The following is a 14,348-nucleotide window of genomic DNA, read 5'->3' on the forward strand; positions in this document are numbered from 1 at the left end:
TCCCTCAAAGAAACTACTGTGTCAGTGATGTCAGGCCACACATTAAGAGCTCTGACTAAAGCACATGCAAATGTGGTGTTGTAACATTAGGACTATCTGTGATTTCTGGTGGCTGGGTGTACTCACCGCAGGAGAAGAGACTATCCTGACAGTTGGGATAGCACTATCGCCCTCAACAAGCCTTTCGGACATTGCACTCCAAATAATGACTTACTTTTTTTTTTTGCTGATATTCTGATTGTAAAACTGTTTTTTTTTTTTTTTTAAATCAGTCTGGCTATATAATAGAGAGCCTATTAGAGAATACAATTTTTTAGTAGAAACCAAACTGACTTAAGTAGCTAACCCTATGACCCTCTAGGAAGCATGTAAAACTGCTGACACTAAAAGCACAATAAAGTATCACAATGATCACAAATATGCTTTGGAAAAATGACGATGTCACCCAAAAAAGTGTAATAAATGCTGAGGGCCAGAGTAAGGAGGAGAATGTCGGAACTAGAGAAAGGAGCTAGCAGAGCACTATGCAGATCCAAACACTGACGCTGAAAACAGAGCTGTGCATGAGGCTGATGGCCAGAAGGACTGTGAACTTCCTGTAAGAATGCGACTTGAAGAACAAATACATCCCTAAAGCTTTGATTAAGAAAGTCTCTTAAGGGCTGGAGAGATGGCTCAGTGGTTAAGAGCATTGCCTGCTCTTCCAAAGGTCCTGAGTTCAATTCCCAGCAACCACATGGTGGCTCACAACCATCTGTAATGGGGTCTGGTGCCCTCTTCTGGCCTGCAGTCATACACACAGACAGAATATTGTATACATAATAAATACTGACGCTGAAAACAGAGCTGTGCATGAGGCTGATGGCCAGAAGGACTGTGAACTTCCTGTAAGAATGCGACTTGAAGAACAAATACATCCCTAAAGCTTTGATTAAGAAAGTCTCTTAAGGGCTGGAGAGATGGCTCAGTGGTTAAGAGCATTGCCTGCTCTTCCAAAGGTCCTGAGTTCAATTCCCAGCAACCACATGGTGGCTCACAACCATCTGTAATGGGGTCTGGTGCCCTCTTCTGGCCTGCAGTCATACACACAGACAGAATATTGTATACATAATAAATAAATATTTAAAAAAAAAAAAAAAAAAAAAAAAAAAAAAAAAGAAAGTCTCTTAAACCAGGAAGCAATGGTGCACGCCTTTAATCCTAGCACTCAGGAGGCAGAGGTGGGTGGATTTCTGTGAGTTCAAGGCCAGGCTGGTCTACAAAGTGAGTTTCAGGACAGCCAGGGCTATTACAGAGAAACCCTGTTTCAGAAAGAAAGAAAGGAAAGAAAGAAAGAAAGAAAGAAAGAAAGAAAAAACTACAAGTAACTTAAGTAACTATAGGTGGGGAGCTACTCTTCCTGTTTTATTTACAGCTGGTGTTGGGATCAATTGAAGAAGAGTTTTATAAAGTGGGAAATGAAGAGCAGCAAGGTTTTGGTGCCCAGACAAGCCCCTTGTGATGGCACAATGCAAGAACAGGTATGAAGGGGACTTACACTCATCTCGGAACCGGGGTTCTGCATTAGGCCCGACTCTGCCAAATGTTCTGATAATCTCTGTATGCAAAGAATGCTGGTCTTGGTACTGAGGATCTTCCAGAAAAGAAGCCAACTGCGTCTTCACTCTTTCTAGCAACTTAAAATCAGATACAGATGATTAAAAATGGAGTAGTGCTGTTATGGTGAACAATAAGCAGATTGAAAATCACCTTTCACAGTGGATTTATGCTGCAAAGCTATGATAGTGCAGTAATTCTGTTTGTGCAGTAATTCTCAATTTAGATTAACAATAAAAACACACCTGACAAAAATTGAAAACAAACGAAAAAAACAAACCAACTATGTAAGGAAGGGCTGGTAAGATTCTGAGTTTGTATCTGAGTTCCAATTCTCACATCAGCGTGTGCACCAATCACCCTCCTCCTAGCAGCAGTGAGTCATCAGTGACTGACCCTTTAGTCACATTTCCTACACATCTTATTTTAGGACTTAAGGCCATGTTGAAACTCTGCCAAGACTGCAAGCGTTGCAGAAATACGTGTTCTTTTTTCTGTTGCTTTGTCAGTTGAAATATAGAAGAAAAAAGGGGAAAAATATTCTTTCTATAACTAAAATTTAATTTTTATTATAAGAATCTTTAGACAATGAAATTACATTGAATTTCTTATTTTGGTGGGCATACATGATTTATTTTCTAATCCAAAAGATTTTTTTCTGTCTAGTATGACAAAAAAAAAATTCTAATGCTCATCTTTTTTTTTTTTTTTTTTTTTTTAAGGTTTTCAAGACAGGGTTTCTCTGTGTAATAGCCCTAGATGTCCTGGAACTTGTAGATCAGGATGGCCTTGAATCACAGAGATCCACCTGCTTCTGCCTGTGCTGGGATTAAAGACGCGCGCCACCACTGCTGGCCTGACACTCATCTTGATACATGCTTTTTTTTTTTTTAAAGGAGTTTTATTTTATGGGTATGAGTGTTTTCCATGTATGTATATATGTATGTGCACCATGAGTGCACCTGGTGCCTGGAGAGGCCAGAAGAGGCCATCTTATTCCTTGAAACTGGAGTGATGGATGGTTGTTGAGTCTCCATGTGGGTGCTGGAACCAAACCCAGGCCCTTTTCAGGAACAGCAAGTACTCTGAACTACTGAGATATCTTTTTAGTATCTTGAGAAGTGTGCTATATTTAATGTTACAGTTAGGCATAAAACATAAAAACCTTGAAATAAAACCAGTTTTAGAATCAAAATCATCTTTGCGGACGAAAAGCTTGTTAAAACCTCAGGCAGGCAAGGCAGGGTTTATGGTGATACAAGCTACAAAGAGCTACATAACCTATTAGAGGATTTTACAATGTAGCATCAATGGAAGTTGTCAGGCTACAGGTGTCCTCTCTACTTCATTTGCAGCTTTGTTTTCGCAATGTTTTGTGACAAAATACATCTTCAAACTAGCAATCAAAAATGTATGCTGGGCATAGTGATGTACACCTTTAATTCTAGCACTTGGGCTGCAGAAGCAGGCAGATCTCTGTGAGTGCAAGGACAGCTTGGTCTATACAGGTAGTACCAGACCAGCCAAGGGTATTCAGTAAGACTGCATTAAAAAACAAAACAAAACAGAAAAAAATTGTATATAGATTGGCTTATATCTAGCTAGCCTATAGTTAATTTTTTAATTGAAAAAACTAATACAGAAATGGAACAGTTTCTTAGAATAAACAATTAGTTTAGGTTGTGGTGCTTTTAAATTTTATCTTTCTCTGATCAATATTTAAGAAATGCCATTAAATTCCAATGCTCTCTGGCCCCACCTTCAGTTATACCATCAGAAATATGTCATCATCACCAGCACAGAGGTAATAAGCAAATGTCCATTTCCTACCTCTCTCTGAATAACTGTCTCCATAATAGTGCCAAACGCTGGGATCGTAGCAATCCTAACAGAGCTGTTAGAAATCAAAAAGGAAGGAGACTGAGACTTCCCTGAGAGACCACAGCATCATCATTAACATATGTATCAAAATCAGCACAAGGTAGAAATCCCGCATTAGTCTAGCAATGACAGTTAAACTTTTAAAGAGCAGACCAAGAAGAATGCTCAATGAGACAGGCAGGATAACTCAAGGTCACAGTCTGGGAACTCACAATTCAGGATCAGCGGACAAGGTAACAAGGGCCGGAGCAACCCGCTTGTCAACTAATGCTTCACTCATGCCTCGGAGAGTCAGCTGTAAACCAGTCAACATGCAATAAAAAATGGTGTGGTAAACTGCAATGAGAACTGGGTTAGCTGTGACTGAGGATGGGCAGGCAGACTCCCTGGTCTTTCTTGTTTTAGTCATCCACATGAGACATTAAAATGTTAAGCCTTTGGTTCATGCCACTACACTCACTGGCAACAACCTGTTAGTGAAATTATCAGAGCATCCTTTCTTGGCTTAGAAGAAATAGTCCATCAGCTTGTTTTGGTTTTGAAAGTGTTCCTTGATTATTAATGCAAATACTTTTTTCCTCTTTATATGGCCTCCGAATTAGTCTTATTTTGAGGCTGACTTAAAAAACAACCCCAACAACGTACTAATAGCAATGTGATAGTTTCAAATCAAGTAAGCGTATGACCTGCCACAACTATTTTCAAGAGATTCTGCAGTGACTGTTAGCAGCATGATGGTTATTTCTTGACAGGCACATTTAGAAAGGAATGCTGGACATAGAAGGCAGGGCCAACACTTACATTTCAGGGTCACTGGAGAGAGTAATGAGAGCAGGAACAACCCTCTGAGCTACCAGAGTCTCATTCACCCCCTTCACCAACAGCTGATTGGTCAGCACAGGGGGTATTCACAGGTGGTGCATGAAAGCAAACAGTGCGCCATGGGAAGAATAAAGGAACAAAGAGAGAGAGAAAACACAAAAGCAAACCAAAATTAGAAGCAAAGCAAATACTGCTACTGGAGTGCTTACCAAGGCAGAGAGGGCTTAGGAGGAAAGAAAGCTTAAATTGCCTAGCAGTTCACAAAAAGAGACTTGTCACCAACTGAATTTGACCTAAGTTTGTCCTTTAGGTCAAAGACTACATTCAATTCCCATCTTCAATTAAAATACAATGTAAAAAAAAAAAAAAACCCTGACTTTTTCTTTTTGATTTTATTGAAACAAGGGTCTTACTCTGTAGTTCTGGCCGGTGCTAACTCACTATGAAGACTGGCTTCAAACTCAATAGAGATCCACATGCCTCTGCCTCCCTTGGGCTGGGTTAAAGGCTTGTGTCACTACAGCTCTTAAAAAAAGAAAATAGCTAAAAAAGAGACACATATTGTATTAACAATACAACTAGCTAAAATTATTAAAAGTCAACTGGGTATGATTTTATTATGATCACCAAAGAACAAATATGCCTTTTAAAAAGCAGACTTTAATGGCTTGTAGCCATCAACTGCTTCTGACTTTCTACAGTGAGGGCACTGAAGTCTACATAAACTTCCAACCTTCTCACACAGTCTTATTATCTGAGCAATAAACATATACTTCAACATAATATCTTAGAATGTTAGACCTGGAAATCAGCTCTGGGTTCAAATTCCAGCTCTCACCCACTATTAGCCTTGGATGAATTACAGAATAAACTAGTTTGCTCATCTGAAAACGCTGAGTTTCTCATCAACTCAAAGGCCAAATGTACTATTAATTTGCAAGCAAGAAATATTGTACAAGGTAAATATATGCATACAAGAGATGAGTTTAGCTATTATAATTTTTATAAAAAGAAATCATTTAAAACTTGGTAGTTTACCTCTAAATGTGTTTTTGCTTTCTAATTTTCTAAAAGCTTACATAATTTTTAGAGTAAATATGACCAGAACAAATGTGTTTCTCTAACAGTCATTAAAATATTTTTGTTAGTAACCAGTACCAACGTTGTAAACAAGAGGGTAGTAGAGTATACATTTTGTTTTTGTATAGAATATCAATCCCTTGTCCTTAGCTTTGGAATGTAAGCATAAATTATTACTAAATCCTAATCAATCTGTTCACTAGTAGTAGCTCTCCTCTGATCAGAGTTCTTTGGACACTCCATATCAAAATTGCCACGGTGCATGCACTGATACTCCTCTTACAAAGTATGAGAAGCTTAGCTGATGTTATGTGAAGATATTTATTTCTGCAATAATCTGTTATCATTTATCAACACATTCATTCCAGAACTGATTTTGGCATTCTGAGATAATTTATTAAATGCCTACATAATTAGGCAGGAGAAAAATGATAAAAGACATTAATGTTACTATATTCAGGCAGGGAGAACTAGGACAAGGAATTCAAACTGTTCGTTATCATAAGAAGGCTTAACTTTGAGCAAGGCCTAACTTGATGGATGCCTGCTGTCTTGAGTCTCAAAGCAGGAGATTTAGAGGACAAGTTAATCTCTCACTGCTCTGGAATCCTTAAGGTAATTACAAAGAAAAAAAAGGCTAAAAAATTATTTGATAAATTTAAGAGTTATCAACTAATAGACATTTTACAGACTGTATGTATCCTTTGATCTTTATGTCTGGTAAGGCACATACAAACATTATCAAAGTTTAGCAGATGAAGAAACGGAGACTCGTAGAAAAGAAATGATTTTTGTCCAGGGTTTTTGAGTCGAAAGTAGAACCAGACAATGGAACGACTCATTCTTACCTGTCTTAACTGATGTCTAATGGTACAGTTCAATTACTTCATGACTAACTTACTAGCTATGTGAAGTTCTTTTCTATAACTTGTCACTCTAGGTCACTAACATGAGAGTTACTAAGCTTCCCCTATAAAAGAATGTCATTCATTTTTTAGTTCAAAAGGTAAGACACAGTCTCTTGTTTAATATCAGGAACAAAATAAACCCATTGGGGTTCTCCTTGTCCTGCTATCTAAAAATAAAGCTAAATTTGTGCTAAATTCCAGAAAATATGTCAAATTATGTTCCTAGCATACCCATTTCTCACTTCTATCATTTTATTCTGTTGCTTGACTTTTAAGGTAAGCTCTCAGATAGTCCCGGTTGGCCTTGAACTCACTATGCACTGAAGAATGCTTTTGATCTCCTTGCCTGACTTCTGCACCACCACCCCAATTCCATGTGGTCCTGGGAAAGAACACAGAACCCCAGGCATGCTAGGCAAGCGCTTTAGTAACTGAGTCATACCCTCACCACAGCCCTAACACCACTTTTCTAAAAGAAAAAAGGATTTTAAATGTCCTTATTTCTTACAGTTTTATTTTTAATGTACTCATTTTGAAGGAAGCAGGCATAACTGTAAATTATAAAACATTAATATAAAAGACATCTCATGAATCTAACATAATTTTTGGTAGATTATTTCCTCCAAATAAGGATTACTGACAGTAAAATTATACCCTAAATAAGAGTAAACTATATTTCATTGCTAATCCATCTGTCTACCTAGTACTCCTTAAATTCATAATTGACTTGAAAAAAATTTTTAAATTACTGTCAAACTAGACTCAGAAGTTCATAATCAAACAAAACGACACTGACGACAGTGTAGACACAGGTACAGCATTCAGACAAGCACAGAAACCAAAGGCCACGTACCAGGCAGACACAGAAACAAAACCAAATGTGAAAAGGCGGCAGGCTATTATTTATTTGAAGTCTTTGCATTCACACAATGCATATGTATGTATTAAAATTAGCAGTCAAGAGAAAGAAGTAAGTTTTCAGGCCTTAGAGTAAAACCGCATGAAGAGAGTATTAATGAAGGCTTTTGAAAGGCTACATTTTTCCCTAGATAGAGACAAGCAAAGAAATTCATCTTTCATGGTAAAGTTTGCTTTTCAGCACACTGAATAATCAAAAGTTATTTAAACCAAGAAGGAACTTGTACAGATTAAAAAATATCAAAATTACTCTGGCATTGATCTCAACAAATAATTCTTGATTATAGCTGATCTTAAAAACAAATCAGGACAAAACTTTAATTTTCCTTGTCAAGTGAATTTTTGTTTAGGCTTGATCAATCTAATTGATAGTTATTAGAAATTATAGCAATAATTTAGAAAATTATAGAAAAAATAGAAATATTTTAAATATGTGAAATATTCTATCCTTACAACTGAAATTTATCTTAAATTGTAGAAAAATTCTTTAATTCTGGAAGATTGAATTAATTCCTCTCAAAAGCATTTTAAGTTCTACTCCCTAACCAAAAAGATATTTGCAACTGATACCTGGCCGGGCGAGGGAAACAAGTTTTCTGCAATGGAACATCACTGGACATGCACCAACCATGGGCAGCCAAACAGTCAACAAAACACAGACTCTGTGTTGCTTTTTGAACACTTTTTGCTTTGGGTTTTTTATTTTTTTTTTAAAGCTTGTTTTAATTTTCAAGTTTATTTTGTTGGCTTCTTAAAATTTTATTTTTGAAAAAGAAAGAACATTAAGTTGGTCAGGCAGGAGGTGAGGAGGATCTAGAAGGAGCTGGGGAAGTGGAAATTATTACTGAAGTATATTGTGTGAAAAATAATTTAAAAATTAAATTCAAAAAAAGAATCACAGCCATAAAGGGACAATTTTAGTTTACATAAATCTATGTTCCTTACAGTTTTATGATTTTGTGAAGTAATAGCACAAATTAGGAAAACAGAGACATGATAACTAACATTTATTAAAGCTCATATGTTCAACACCCTATTAAGGGCTTTACAGTAGTAACTTACAGAACACTAACAAAATTCATTCCAATAGGATACTTTATATCTTTATATCTTCATTTTGTAGATGAGGAAACTAAGGTACAGAGGAGTTCAACAATTAACAAAGTAAGTAACAAAGTTGGTGGAAGAGATGGAAACTGAACCCAGGCAGCCTGACCCTATGGCAAGACTCAACAGTATCAACAATAAACCAATTGAGGACTTCATCTTCTAAAAATAAGTACATATGTCTATGGGATAAAGCGCTATCCGATGGGTCAACTTTCAGTTATCATATTACTTGGGAAGACAGTAAGTGAATAAACTCTAGGTACATCATAGAACAGTTTTGTAGGCAGTTAATGACTAAAGGTCCTATTCCAGATATGATATGTGAAATGAATACGAAAATTTCAAATAACTACATTTTATTACTATTAAAGAGTACTACAACTTAAGTAATACCCTATACTGAGCAGTCATTTACCTCAGTAAATAGGAAAGGACACTCAGAAAGACTTAATAGGATGGAATTCAAATAATGTTTACCAGAGAAATGAAACTGAAGATAACACTTAAAGAACCAATAAGGCTAGAAAACATTCTTCAGTTTGCCAAGGCTAAAGTTCTGCCCCATCACACAGTTCACAACTAGACAGTATTCAATGTCATAGATATATATTCATAGATATATATGACTTATATATCTATCTATCTCACACACACATACATGACATTTAAAACTTAAAAGAGAACTGAATGCTAGCATACCTCAAACATCCTAGCAGCAGTGCACCTGACAAGTGCGGAAGTGTGGACAACACCGTACCACAACACAGTCAGCAACAGCTCGTGATAGGCTGGATTTGCCCTGCAGGAAAAATGACGACCTTAAGGTCAATGCCATATGCTTAACTGATGCATTGAAAATCACTATCTATGTGTGTATACATATATACATATTAATGAAAAAACACTGGCAGAACATATAATGAAACATAAGTTTATTACATCATAGCTAATATCTCACACAAGTCACTTTATGTAAGTGTAAACCATATTCAAAATTACACTCCTCTAAGCATCTATAATTGTCAAAGAAATTCTAACCTACTTCATAGCATGAAAACTAAAATCACAAATAAAAATAGGAATGGTGGCCCATCCCTCTAGACAGAACATAGGAGGTGAAAAGCCAAAGGATTGCAAACTCCAGGACATTCTGCACAGTGCTGCCCAGGTCTAGTAAACTCCAGGGCATTTTGCACAGTGTTACCCAGGTCTAGTAAACTCCAGGACATTCTGCACAGTGGTGCCCAGGTCTAGTAAACTCCAGGACATTCTGCACAGTGCTGCCCAGGTCTAGTAAACTCCAGGACATTCTGCACAGTGCTGCCCAGGTCTAGTAAACTCCAGGACATTCTGCACAGTGCTGCCCAGGTCTAGTAAACTCCAGGACATTCTGCACAGTGCTGCCCAGGTCTAGTAAACTCCAGGACATTCTGCACAGTGCTGCCCAGGTCTAGTAAAAACTGAATAAGCAATAAGCCTGCTTTGTCACATGGTTGTAGAGTGAAGCCCATCTTCATGGAAGATATTATTATTAATAAATACACCTCCTAGTGGCTCTGGCCGGTATCTCAGCTGCTCAGGAGGGTAGGTAGAAGGATTAACAAAGTGAGACTCTGTGTGGCCAAACAGAAAATAAATAAATAATGAAATAATGAAATAGACAAAGAGGCTGGGGTTACAGTTCAGTGGGAGATCACTTGTTTGGCATGTGTATGGGCCCAGATTTAATTTCTAGTACCACAGAGAGTGACTGAGATATATGCACTTCAGTCACCATAACTTGTGATTAAAGCAGGACAAACAGGCCACAGAAAACTGAATAAGAAATCCATGATACTAGCTCTTAATTGAGGTTTCTTTCCATTTCTAGGAAACAACTTTTTAAACTCTGCACATGATTATATTTTTCTACCAGCTTCAAAGAAAGTATCAGTCTGTACCTTCAATCTTATAAAAAAAAAAAACAACAACCCACAACACATCAACTACAAAATATTTAAGAATATTCAAATAAGCAAAACCAAAACCAACTCAAAATGTAAAATCTTAACTCTTAAAGACAATGGTGTGTGGTTAGGTTTAAAACACCATTCATTTAATGCATCCATTTGGAAAGCTGCCTACACCTTAAAAAGATGCATGCGCCTTACAGTACCTTCTTCTCTAGCCGCTGAAGCAGCCTCCCCTTTCTGGAAACCACTGCCCTGTTTCAATGTGGACGGGTGTTCTTCACCTGCTTTTAAGCCCTTAGAGTAGGATTTCCTGCTGCTATCATTTGGGAGCGTCCCTTCTTTTTTTGAGTCTTAGTTTCTTGAATCTTACATCTTTTTATTTGATATGTCTTTACAAAAAAACAAAACAAAACAAAACCCCAAAAATCAACAACAAAAAACCAAAAACCTGTAAGCTATTTTGTTTTTACCCAAGTTCCACAAAAGAAGCCTTCAGGCTGTCAAGAGGAGCATGAGACAGGGAGAGCAGCGTCATTACATCCTCTAGGAAGCCAACCAGCAGCTTTCGGTCATCTTCCTACAGAGGAAAAATACTGACAATCAATTCGCAATTAAGTAGAACTAAATGCCACAATTCCCTATCTTTAATTAGAAAGGATTACCACATACTGGGAAGAGCCACCTTGAAAGCTATGTTCTGCAAACAGTCTGGTTTGTGATGAAGAAAAACTATTAATGTTTTCAGTCCCTATTCAATGAATCATTATTACTTTCATAATAACTTTATTAAGAAATTGACAACCTGTTAGATTAGAGTTAAAAACTTTGCATGTTTAACTAATCAGAAAGCATAAGGGAAAGGAATCTGATATTCTCCCAGGAAATAAACACACAAGTTAAGGTCAAACTTTCAAAAAGGATAAAAGTCAAGGACAAATGGCTTCTGAACACAGTCAAAGTCCTGGTTAGCTTTTTGTTTGTTTTTGTCAGCTTGACACAAGTTAGAGTTGTCAGGGAAGAGAGAACCTCAATTGATAAAACCATCTCTATCACATTTCTTGCTGATTCAGGAGAGGGCAGGGCCATACCTGGGCAGGCGGTCCTGGCTGCATAAGCTTGAGCAGGCCATGGACAGCAAGGCTTTAAGCAATATTCCTCCAAGGTCTCTGCTTCAGTTCCTGTCTTGGTTTCCCTCAAAGATGGACTATGGCTGGGCATGTAAACCAAACAAACCCTTTCCTCCCTACATCGCTTTTGGTCATGGCCTTTATCATAACAAAGAGTAAGTAACTAACAGAAACTAACGATGATACCTACTATAAAATCAAACATTAACCATAACCTTGAAAAACAAACTGCAAGAATAAAAGAATTCAGAGAAATAAGAGCTAAAAATAGAATTCCAAAATGACTATGAATTCTTTCGAGTTTTTAAAATTTACTAAAATTATTTCCCATTTTAAATATCAATCAAATAATATTGCTTTATATATGTAGGTCAGAAATGTGTGCGCGCGTGTGTGTGTGTGTGTGTGCATGTGTGCACATGAGACACCGGGTCTAGTGCATTGTGAACAAGTGCTCTAGCACGGAGCTCTATCGCAAGACCTCAAGATAGTCTTTATTTCCAAATAAAACTATAGACTGTGGTTTATCCCAACACAAATAATACCTAGCAAGGAGAACTATTAACTGCTAGTCTGTGCTTTCTGAAATGAGCAACCCTAGTAATCTCTGATTATTACCTCAATTTAGTAAATGTTCTGTGATAGAAAAGCTCTTATTTTAGAAATAAAAATACAAGGGGTTTCAGAGTCACTCCAGAGATAGCTTCTTATCAAAATATGGGTGACCACAGCAAGACCAGCAGAAGTTAGATGAGCTGTGTCCTGACTGGAGAATCATAAACAAATACATGGTTTATTATTAATAAAGATACTATGTCTGGGGTAGTTTAACATATAGCAATAATTAAGAAAAATGAAGTATTACTAAAGGGTACCTTGGTAAAAACAATATAGTTTCTACTACATCTTTAAATTTTCCAATATATCAGATAAACTATTTAACCAATTACATGGAAAACATCATGATAAACAAAGAAATTCTGCTAAGTAAACATAATCTAATGTAAATTAAATCTATGTGTTAAATTGGTACTTTACGTAGAGACTTATTTGAATATGCTCCTCACTCCAAAACATTTATTGAAAATGAACAAAACTCTTTGCAAACAAGCATGAGGTATTTTCTAAGGAGAGGAAGTCTTGTCTCTCACCTGAATGTGGCACGTGAGGACTCCTGTGGCATAGATGGGGACTGTAGCTTTAGTGAGGACCCCATTTCCTGCTGAGGAATCTAAAATTATTAAAATATTTTTAAAAGTTCTAGTATACTTTAAGTGTAAAGGCAAAAGTGAAAACAACTGCATTTAAAAGCACAACTATTTACAGGATTGTTTGGGAAGCACTTTGGGGAAGGCACATTCTAATCTGTCAGTCACAATTTACTGAAGTGGCGATAAGGAGGTAAATTAGTACTAATAGTTCATATACTGATCATACTGCTTTAAGTGGTTTGTTTCTATGTCCTTAAGTGTTTTGTTTTTGTTATTGTACAGATATTTTTTATAGCTAATTTATTTGTAGTGCCGAATACAAAGAAATTAAATTGAAAAGATAATTCAACAATTGGACATGACTTCAACAACAAAACTACCATAGCTAGCATTTAAAGTTTATTTTGCTGGTCAAAGTAACATTTTCTTGGGAGGAAAATTGATGCTAGCTAACACAACAACGGTATCAGAGAATTAAATCTGAGGCTGGAGTAAGTGAGATACAGACTGCAAAAATGGGGCTTACTCATTTCCTTTCTGAACAATTAAATATTCACAGTTAACTATTGATTTTAAAAGCTGTCAGTTCTGAATAACTTTTTCTTCTAAATCACATCTTAATAAACTATAATCCTTAATGGTGGGATTTTAGGTACAGAATTACCTATGCATTCAAGATCTATCAAGTGTAAGTTGCTATATATTCCACTTACTATTTTCTATAATTTATTCTTAAAAATGAAAAAATAGACAGGTTTACAGATGTACACATAATCATTTTCTTAGTCCAGTGAAACTGGCCTACTGTGACGCTGTGCCTGCCTGCACTGGTTAAGACATATGGGTGAGGCTGATGAATGCAAAGTCTGTTTACACAGGACCTATAGTATCTTTACATTTTCTGTTTCATTAAAAAAAAATTGCATGCCCTTCATTGTTTTCCATTGTTATTTTAATGCTGCTTCTTTTGCAAGCTGAAGTACTTTAAGTTCATCAAAGCACACTCTAAGAATTAAAAGCAATTGGTTTGAGAAGTTTGACCTTTGTAGGCAGAATAAAGGAGATTGCACACAACTGTTGAAGGAGGACACTGGAAGGTTGGCCACAGCCTCATGGAGATACACAGATTAATATAGTTTCTGTGTGATCATTCGGGTCTGGGTGGCCAGATACCAACGTGCAGTCTCCATTTACAAAGGACGAATCACCCCATGGGGAAGAAACTGACAAGGCTAGAGGGAATACTAAGAACTCCATGACAGACAGTCTCCTTCTCAATTTCACTTCTTATTTTAGATAATCTTCAGATAACCAATACAGTATTTTTCCTGAGTATAAAGATTCAACTGTTTTTAGAGTAATAATGGACATACTTACCGATGTTTTCTTCAGACAGTCTCAAAATCTCCTGGAACTGGGGTTTTACCTAAGTAAAACAAATTAATCAGTGATCAATATATATTGACTATTGATACAACTATTTTGCTTTATAGGCTACTGAAATGGTCAGAAATATATTATTTTTAATTAACAGGCTCAAGATAAAAAGAAGAATAAAGGGACTGAAAGCAGGACTTAAGGATAAATAAAAATTAATTCAGGTCAGTAAGTATTTTCAGAATAGCCTTTGGTATCTTTCCTTAAAATAATTTCCAAGATGATTTAAAATTCTTAAAATTACTGCTAAAAACTAAATTTAGTTATCAATAAGCTCACTTGTATATTATTATATGATTAAAAACT

At 36.4% G+C, this 14,348-nt stretch overlaps 1 protein-coding gene across 5 annotated transcripts in view; it reads right to left on the bottom strand.

Moving 5' to 3' along the window:
• The window catches only part of Relch (RAB11 binding and LisH domain, coiled-coil and HEAT repeat containing), an 85,012-nt gene that overhangs the window by 11,894 nt on the left and 58,770 nt on the right, over positions 1–14,348 (bottom strand). For 2 of the 5 annotated variants that reach the window (XM_041647465.1, XM_041647431.1), the window contains 7 exons: positions 13,983–14,031; positions 12,546–12,625; positions 10,738–10,844; positions 9,015–9,114; positions 4,279–4,361; positions 3,427–3,490; positions 1,538–1,676 (listed from right to left, as the gene is read on the bottom strand). In XM_041647465.1, coding sequence (XP_041503399.1) covers positions 1,538–1,676; positions 3,427–3,490; positions 4,279–4,361; positions 9,015–9,114; positions 10,738–10,844; positions 12,546–12,625; positions 13,983–14,031 — 622 coding nt within the window. Of the gene's footprint in view, positions 1–1,537; positions 1,677–3,426; positions 3,491–3,689; positions 3,773–4,278; positions 4,362–9,014; positions 9,115–10,737; positions 10,845–12,545; positions 12,626–13,982; positions 14,032–14,348 lie in introns of all 5 variants that reach the window. The other 3 variants (XM_041647458.1, XM_041647440.1, XM_041647448.1) reach the window with 3 other exon arrangements.

The sequence above is a fragment of the Microtus oregoni genome, unplaced genomic scaffold (assembly GCF_018167655.1).
Source record: "Microtus oregoni isolate MIOR12 unplaced genomic scaffold, Mior012 000003F_ref0000135, whole genome shotgun sequence".
Taxonomy (NCBI): domain Eukaryota; kingdom Metazoa; phylum Chordata; class Mammalia; order Rodentia; family Cricetidae; genus Microtus; species Microtus oregoni.